The 9,164-nt window shown below is 40.7% G+C and overlaps 1 protein-coding gene across 6 annotated transcripts in view; it reads left to right on the top strand.

Annotated features, from left to right (window-relative positions):
• Window positions 1-2,980: 2,980 nt before the first annotated feature.
• Window positions 2,981-9,164, top strand: part of glra1 (glycine receptor, alpha 1) — a 148,132-nt gene continuing 141,948 nt past the window's right edge. For 5 of the 6 annotated variants that reach the window (XM_088080723.1, XM_088080722.1, XM_088080727.1 and 2 more), the window contains exon 1: window positions 6,239-6,364. In XM_088080723.1, coding sequence (XP_087936849.1) covers window positions 6,294-6,364 — 71 coding nt within the window. In that variant the 5' untranslated portion in view covers window positions 6,239-6,293. Of the gene's footprint in view, window positions 3,619-6,238; window positions 6,365-9,164 lie in introns of those variants that run through there. The other variant, XM_088080724.1, reaches the window with a different exon arrangement.

Here is a 9,164-nt window from a genome sequence, read left to right as displayed (position 1 = left end):
GCTAAAATAGATTTTTTTGAAAAAGTTCTGCCCTGAAATATAACCAGCAGTCAAAAAGTCAAACAAAAACTCTGTTGGCTTCCATCATCAATTTCATCTGTGTGTATTTGATCTGCATCCACTCAAAGTTTTTATTGAAGTCAGGATAAAAGAGTTTTTAAATCTATTCAGTGGACGGCGAGGTGCTCTGAACCTCCTCCCAGACGGCAGCAGCTGGTGTTCAGTGTGGAGCACGGCGGATGTGTGGGTTATTGTGGTGCTGTTTTCTTTAAGAACAGACTGTTGGTAGGTAAACTGCAGGGATGGATGCTGTCTTACACCTAATGTCTTCCATGCAATCTGCATGAGCTGGACTAATTTGGACTCTGAGGTCACCAAACCAAGCTGTGGTTCACACCTGCAGCCATGTTGTTTGTGACTAAGATGATTTAAAATCCTTCTCCATGAGGTTCATTGTTAAATCTGAGGTCCGAGTCGGAGGTGGAGTCCTTGTAGAAGGAGCAGCTTTCTTTTCACACTAATGAAGATATAATCTCCATATTCAGGAGTGCCTCCCCCTCTCTGTTTTTCTGTGTGTGTGTGTGTGTGTGTGTGTGTGTGTGTGTGTGTGTGCTCTTCAGTATCACTCAGCCTTGTGATTCCTTCAGTGCCGGCAGGCATTAGAATCAGAGTCACGTTCCAGCGGACACTTCGGACAAAACGGTCCTGAGGAGCTGTGTGTGTGTGTGTGTGTGTGTGTGTGTGTGTGTGTGTGTGTGTGTGTGTGTGTGTGTGTGTGTGTGTGTGTGTGTGCAGAAATAGAGAGTGCTACATTAATATCACAGAAGCCATTATCATAATATCATAGCAATATTGCAGTGATATCATACAAGATTAAATAAACTGTAAAGTGCCGCTCAGTTAGCGTAAACGCACTTGTCTTATTTCATGTAAAATTATGAAACATCAATATGCAGAAGATGGAAAATAGCCCGAGATCATGCTGCAAAGACGTGTACCACAATGTGAAGAAAAGAATCAGTGACGGGTTAGAAGATATTCAAGCCAAAAGCAAAACACAAAATCTCACCATCAGCAAATCATGAGTTTACAAGATCAAAAGTGGCACAAATACATGCAGCCCTTGCCAGTAGTGGCACCAAAAAAATTAAAGTTTGTTCCGAGAGTGATGTTAAAAGAAGATAATGACAGGGGTTCGTCCTCTGGGGAAAATGACTGTGATCAGTAAAGTGCATTGCAATTTGCAGTCAGATTTAGATGTTTCCACTGTACAAATTAAATTTAAGCGCTGCTGATTTTCAACCACCTCTGTGATGTTACAACATGTGCAGCTTATGTTGAAGAGCAACACTCAACCTCCCTCTCACGGTGCCAGCGCCCAAAGCTCCCCGCTCATCGGCCAGCGAGGGCTCACCATGTAACACTGTAACACTGTCCATCTGCACACGCTGCAGTGATTCAAGGCCGGATGAAAATCAACAAATTTCCCTTTAATGTTTTTCCTGATGGTCAGTAAAACTACGGACAGAAAGTCATGAAAATCACAAGGATTCATCCTCTCAAGAACAAGAATATTCTTTGCATTTTTTATGAAAGTTTGGCCTTCTGACTTAAGGGGAATATTGAGATGACAAAACACCAAATTAGGATTTTTGCACTGGAAACAATGAAGTCTATATTAATAACAGATTCAGTGGCAGCCTGGCCTGACGGCTGGCCACCCAATGAGTGATTAAGATAACTTTAGATGAACTAACATGACTGTTGTTGAGTCATTCTCTTGAAGTTTGGAGTCAGCAAAGAAAAAAATAAAAACAGATATCGCTGCAATTATATTATGTACAGTACATGATGCATATGGCAAATTATAACATCTGTTTCATATATTTGACACCCAAAACAATAGTAAATGTACATATAAGACACCTCCATAGGTTCTGTAAGCTAATGTTTACAATGTATACTGTTTTTGGGTGAACTATTTAGAGGACAGGAGGAGTATAACTCAGCTTCTGCACAGATACGTTACATTTATATTCCAGGCAGCAAGTTTGATGAAACGTTATGTTTCAGCAGCGCTGTGGTTAATATGTGGTTAGGGTCAAAAACCACTCTGTTATGATTAGGAAATTTTTACATTTAGAATTAAAATGCACTCTTTCTTAATACTGTGCCCCATTGAAACACAGCGATGGGCCGCTGAAACACAACTGTATTCATTTTTTGTTGGTCTTGAACAGTCTGCAGCTTGGCCGGTGTCTCACCTGTGTCACACCATCCACCACCCCATTACAAGTCAGCTCATAAATGTAACAAATCCATTCATGATCACCACCCAGTACAATGACGTATTCTCAGTAAATTATACATAATAGCAGAGCAGATACATTCAATAAATCTCTGTGTGATAATATCACACCATGATATTAATGACTTATTGACTTAGATTACCTACAACGTTCAAGTACAGAAACAACAACAATCATCCACCAGTAAAACTTTAAGAATGACATGAGATCATATAAATCAATCAATCAATCAGACTTTATTTGTATAGCAAGAAAACACTTTAAAAAAGGAGTACTCACTGAAAGCAGGAACTGAGGAAAAGCTACTATAAGTGAGGAGACACCAGAGGCAGAATAAAACCTATAAATATAAAGATATAAATAAGAAAAATGTTAATTGTAATAATAAACGATAAAAAAATAAATAAATAATCAAACTGTAAATAACAGTTAAATGACAAAGTACACAAAGTAAAGTAATTAAATATTTTAAAAAGAATAAAATGGCACATGGAGCTGTAAAACTGTAAAACCAGATTTCTTTTATCTCAAGTTCCAGTTCAGATATGATTAAATATCTGTGATGTTTATTTGCAAATGGACCTTTAAAACACCTCAGTTCGGGCTCAGCTGAGTAGCGCGCATGCGCCTGAACTCGCTAATCAAACAGAGCTCGTACGCACGCGCGACTCAGGTGAGCTCATGGCGCGCTACTCAAACACGGAAGTGCTTTTACTGTTGAGTTTTAGCGAAAATAACTTGTCCTGAATAAACGACTGGATACACCAGACCCGGATTTTACTTCACCAGTAGACTGAGATTCTGTAAACGGACGTGATGTAACTTCGCTGTTTGGACTCTGTTTGCGCAGTTTCTGAGGACAGCTCGCCTGTTTTGGACTCTTATTGCAGTTTCTGAGGACAGCTCGCCTGTTTTTGGACTCTTATTGCAGTTTCTGAGGACAGCTCGCCTGTTTTTGGACTCTTATTGCAGTTTCTGAGGACAGCTCGTCTGTTTTTGGACTCTTATTGCAGTTTCTGAGGACAGCTCGTCTGTTTTTGGACTCTTATTGCAGTTTCTGAGGACAGCTCGCCTGTTTTTGGACTCTTATTGCAGTTTCTGAGGACAGCTCGCCTGTTTTGGACTCTTATTGCAGTTTCTGAGGACAGCTCGCCTGTTTTTGGACTCTTATTGCAGTTTCTGAGGACAGCTCGCCTGTTTTTGGACTCTGTTTGTCGCAGTTTCTGAGGACAGGCGAGCTCTGGACTCTTTTGACTGTGGAGACATGCGACAAAAACGACGTTTTCTTCTTCATCCAACGTAACACGGGGTGAGTAACTGATATAAAAATGTCATTAAGTACAGCAAGTATTTGTGTCTCCCTGCACTGACACGTTAAGCTGGTACCTGAGTAAAGTATTAACGCCTCTGATATTACCTGTACTTAAGTTTCAAAAGTACTTTTATCATGCCAAATGTAGGCCTACTCAAGTATTGGAAGTAAAAGTTCAAGTCAAAAAGCGAGCGGTCACAATTTAGAGAATTAGGATGTTTAACACAATTTTCGTTACATACACCACCTTAAAAATGGAGCCTACTTTACACGGTTTTTTTTTTATTTTTATTTTTTACAATTTTAATGCATTTAATTTTTCCTAACTACAGCATTTAAATGAAATGTAGTGGAGTAAAAGTACATATCTGACCCCCCCGCCAAAAAAACCACACCCAAAAACCCGGAAGTATAATACCTCGTTACTGTACACCCGTGCTGCTTTTCTACTATTTTTTTTTGTTAATTTCATTTTTTTACTCTGTTCTACTTTCGTTGATTTAATATTTTATTCCCGTCTTTGTTGTGCTTTCAAATTTTTATATTTTTATATAGTTTTGCCATATGTAAAGCCCTCAGTGTTAAAAGAAATCTCCTTTTCTCTTAGTATTACATCAGTTTTACCTTATTGTTGACAGCCACGGAGATAAGATAAGAAAATAAACACGTTGTTGCAGTTCAAGAGTCAGAAGCAGTGAAAAACGCAAAAAAAGTGATTTGAATGCAAAAAAGGATAAAATATTACAAAATACGAATTATATGAAATGAAAATACACTATATACACCTTTTACCTATACAGATATTGTATGTACATGAGTGATTGCACAAGATAATAAATACACACATGGTGTGCAGTTTATTTACTGTAAAAAAAAAGAAATATATCCTATAAATACTACTGCACAGTAAGTGGTAAAATTGTTGGCAAATGCACATACATGATACACTGTTTACATATTATTAAGTACAAATAAAAAAGATCAAAAACTAATATGTACATATGTTAAGTGAATATTTATGAAGATTTGGGGAAAACAGAAGCTGTATGTGTGATTTCATGTGGAGATAGAGCTCGTAGTGGTAGCTCTCATGATGTAAGAGACGGGTGATGGAGACACAGACAAATATTTTATTATATTTCATCTCTCTATAAGAACATGCTGTGTCTGTAAAGTCAGTCTAAACTCAACAGTAACTTGTTATTAGTGGATATTCCTTTGGGGATCTATGCGTAAGGGGCAGAACTCGTGTCCGGCTAGTGACACCTCTGCCGGCCAATCAGTGCCGCGCTCCAGCCCCGCGCTGACCAATGGCAGCGTCCTGTGGGCGTGTCTGTCCACCGTGAGGTGCGTTTTTTGGAGTTTGCTAAATGACTGCAGCAAGAAAACACAGTGTCGGAGCGCACCGAGGCTGGCTGCTCTGTCTCTACTGTACCTCCGCGTGAGTGATTGTGTGCGCGCCGGCCGGGAAGGAGCCACTGTCACCGCCGCTCTCCTGCCATGGAAGAGGCTCCACAGCAGTGCGTCACGCTGGACTCCGCGTTATTATAACACTTCTCCTGAGGGGATTGATTTATTCTTGATTTTCTTGAAGCGGTGCCCGGATGGGAGCGGATGCGGAGCGCAGCAGCAGCAGCGGCCGCCGGTGCGTCTCCAACTTGACCACCACCAGACAATGGGAGTAGCTGAGCCGTGCTGCTTCAGCGCCAAGTACTACTACTACTACTACTCGCCCCTGGGAGACACTTACGAGGAGGATAAGCAGCAGCAGCAGCAGCAGCAGCAGGAGGAGGAGGTGAAGAAGAAGGAGAGGGAGAAGAGGAAAAGGAGGCAGACTTGTTCTACCCGCAGACCTCCCTCTCTGAGCAGCAGCAGCAGCAGCAGCAGCGCCGGGACTCCCGCGACAGCCGATACGCACGGATCCAGAGCGACGCACCGGCTGCCTCTGGGATGCATGTGAGAGAAACCCTGCAGAGAACAGCACTGGCTCTGTCCTGTGAGTGGAATTAGGGGATTTAACAGTTTGCAAAACCTCTGGAGACACTGAGACTGCAGCCAAAACCAGATTCTTTTTCCCACCACTGAAGGAATATGCCTGATTTCCGCTTTCCCGGATCGCGCAGACTGGACTTAAGAGTAATTGGGTGTAATTGTGTGTCAATTAGCAGCAGCCTGTGAGGCTAACCTCCTCTTGAGACCCCCTCCCTCCTCCTCCTCCCCTCCTCCTCTTCCTCTTCCTCTCTTCCTCCTCTTCCTCCCTTCTCTGTCCCCCCCACCTAAGAGCCAAAACCTGGACGCGCTTCCTCCTGCAGCCTCACCGGTGTCTCCGCCTGCCTCTGTCCGTGGTCCTGAACACAATCTCGGCTTGGATGTTGTGGATTTCCGCGGTGGCGGCTCCGGAGCAGGACACAAGCATGATTTCATGGCCGGTGAGGTCATGAGCACCCCGCGGCGGCTCCGTACCGGCGACTCCGGGATCTGAACACACACATACACACACACAAAGCGGAACATTTTCACCTTGGAGGTCATAAACCATAACCACAGACCCCCCTCCCCTCTCCTCTTCCTCCTCCTTTTCCACCACTAAAGGATTTTTTTCCAAGAGTGACCCCCTCCTCTCCCTTTTCAGCAACACCTTCACCCCCCCTCCCCTCCCCCCTCCAAACAAAATGAGACTGGCAAAAATGTGCCGACTAAACGCGCTGGGGATCTATTTGTGGGAAACGGTAGTGTTTTTCAGGTAAGCGCAGGCATGAAATGTGGAAATAATCATGTGTGGCATTTGTATGAACACTGGAATTTGCATTTTTATTGCTTTGGGAAAAGCAGCAGAGCTCCCTGCAGGAGGCTCGAGGGGGAATCCAGGTGAAATCTTGTGAAAGTTTGCCTCTGGGTTGTGTGCGTTATTGGGGCTCATGTGCACGTACTAGTGAACTGAATGAAGTGGATCCCGGCAGGACTCTGTGTGAGGGAGCAAACAGCGACCACTAGTGGGCGCTCTGCGCTGAGGATGGGTGTCAACAGGCATGTGGAGAAAACTCTCAGGGCGCCACATGTGCTGGCATTTAGGTGATGCACTTATTTGACCCTTTGAAACCTCAGCAAACTGGCCTGATTTCTTTCACAAACATGGGAAAAAGCAATTTGCAATAAAAGAAGAAATTTGCTACAAAAATTGCAAGAAATTAGTGAAAAAGTAAAAGAAAAAGAGTAAAAAAATAAAATTTGAACATGAACATCATATTCATAGTTTTACCCTAGTTTTTTTCCCCCGAGAGAATTCATTTTTTGTATCTTTAAAAGCTTTCAAAAAACAGGAAGAAGGCACTCAGCAGTGTTAGAAGAAATTGGCCGAACATCTGCAAGACATTAGCTAAAAACAGAAAAAAAGGAAAAAGAAAAACAGTAAAAAAAAACAAAAACAAAAACAAAGAAGTGATCTGGAAAAAGTGCTTAAAATTATAACAATTTTGTAACATAAGTTTAAATATATTATTATGAACATTATATTCATAGTTTTTCCCCAGCTTTTTTTCTTCTTTGGCTAGACAATTCTAGCAACTTCCATTCAATTTGGAAGTAGGGAATTATCAATGAAAGAAGAAATGATTAGTGAAAAGTATAAGAAAAAAGAAAAGAGACGTAAAAACAAGGAAATTACAGGGTAAAATTGCTTAAAATTAAAAAAATGCTGGAACATAATTTTAAATATGAAATTCTGATCATATAATCACCCCCCCCCAAAAAAAAAATATTGTTACTTTTAAATGTAAACTTAAAGCCAATCCTTTTATATAGTGTCTTACTAGAACACTTTTGTGGTTTATACTTATTCTATTTATTGAGATCCATCTTTTAAGATCAATTTTTATATTATTCCGATTTTTTTCCTTAGTTAAACTGGAAAGCACTTTGAATTTCATTGGAGTTATTTGAAAGCTGCTATATATATAAAATATTATTGATTGATATAAAATTGAATTTTCTGATCTTTCAAATCTTTCAAAAATTCAAGAAGGCACTTAGCAATGATAGACGATATAACCACTAAATTTTCAAGAAATTAGTAAAGAAAAAAAATTAAAAAAATGGAGAAAGTTATTTTATTTATATATATATATATATATATATATATATATATATATATATATATACATACATATATATGTTTTTACAAATGATTTTAAATATTAATTGTGATAATTATAAATATAGTTAGCGTTTGCCTTTTGCTTCTGTATAGTTTCCCTCGCTTTTTAAAAATAATTTTCAAAATCTACAAATTTCTTGCAGTTTTTATGAAACATTTCTTGCCAAGTTGCTCATTGTTTTTTTAAAGAATTTTTTTCAGGGTTTGAAGGTTGTAAATAATACTTGCTGAAAGGCATCTGAGAGCAGCACCAGAAATGTCATGTTGCTCCAGGTTTCAGAGGGTTAAAGCTGTTGTTAGTAATGACACACACACACACACACACACACACACACACACACACACACTGTGGTCTAAGCTTGTGGAGGTCATGTGACTCGGTGTGTTGTGTTTTCTGTCCACTTGAAGGTGACTTTTCCTCCAAAAAACAGTGCTAATGTGAATCATTTCGATCTGCCCTTTTTTCCCTGAAAATCTGCGTCTCATTTGTCTCCACGGTTCAATAAGACGATCAGTTCTTATGAGGTTTGGGTTGTAATTTATTCTTTCATTACAAGCAATCCATTAATCGATTAACAAACAGTCATGCTGCTGCTGCTGCTGCTGGTACATCAAGCTCAACCCAGAAAGACCAAACATACATTTCTTTACTCTCAGAGTTCATATATCTGCTGTTTTCTTGTTGGTTCTATTATAATTCGAGGTTTTGCCAGCAGCTACAGCCAACCATAGTTTTGCATATTTAGTGCTCATGTTGGTTTTGAGGTCATCTCCAGTTCTGCTCCCTGCTGGAAGCAACATTTACTCATCCCTGCTGCCTCAAAGTTGCCTATTCATCAAGGGCCTCTCGCATGCTGTATGTTCGCACAAACCCCCGAATCCTCGAGTTAGAGTTGCAGCACAGCTCAGTCTACGAGAAAAAGCTGTCATTGTTCCTTCCTGCAAACAGCATACCTCACATTTGTATATCTCATTTGTATATTTCATATGTTTCGATGTTTCTAGAGTGACGTAGCGCATGAGCTGACTGTCCTCTGGAGGCGGAGGGGACATTGGATGGCGTGACATCGTAGACTGTGAGATCAGCTGCAGCAGCTGCTCGAGACCAACAAACAAGAGTGACTGTGAATTAATGAATCATTGCTGTTTTCTCAGTGGCTTCTGAGGCACGACGAGTGTTTCTGAGACATCACTGCACTTCCTGTCATGATATTTGCCACCAAAACTGGGTAATTCAGCCAAAACCTGATCCAAATCAAGTGGCTTTTGCGCCTAAATCTAAGCTCATGTTAACGACAGTGTTGTTGAAACATGAAGTTTCAGTGAGTCTGCTTCATAATCATCAGAGGGCTACGAGACAGCGGGCCCCTCCACCTCTCCATCTCTCAAG

This window comes from Plectropomus leopardus, chromosome 8 (genome assembly GCF_026936395.1).
Source record: "Plectropomus leopardus strain MGB_pleo_1.0 chromosome 8, ASM2693639v1, whole genome shotgun sequence".
NCBI classification, from domain to species: Eukaryota; Metazoa; Chordata; class Actinopteri; order Perciformes; family Serranidae; genus Plectropomus; species Plectropomus leopardus.
Note: the sequence above shows the minus strand (reverse complement) of the source record. Positions and strands in the feature narration are given on the sequence as shown.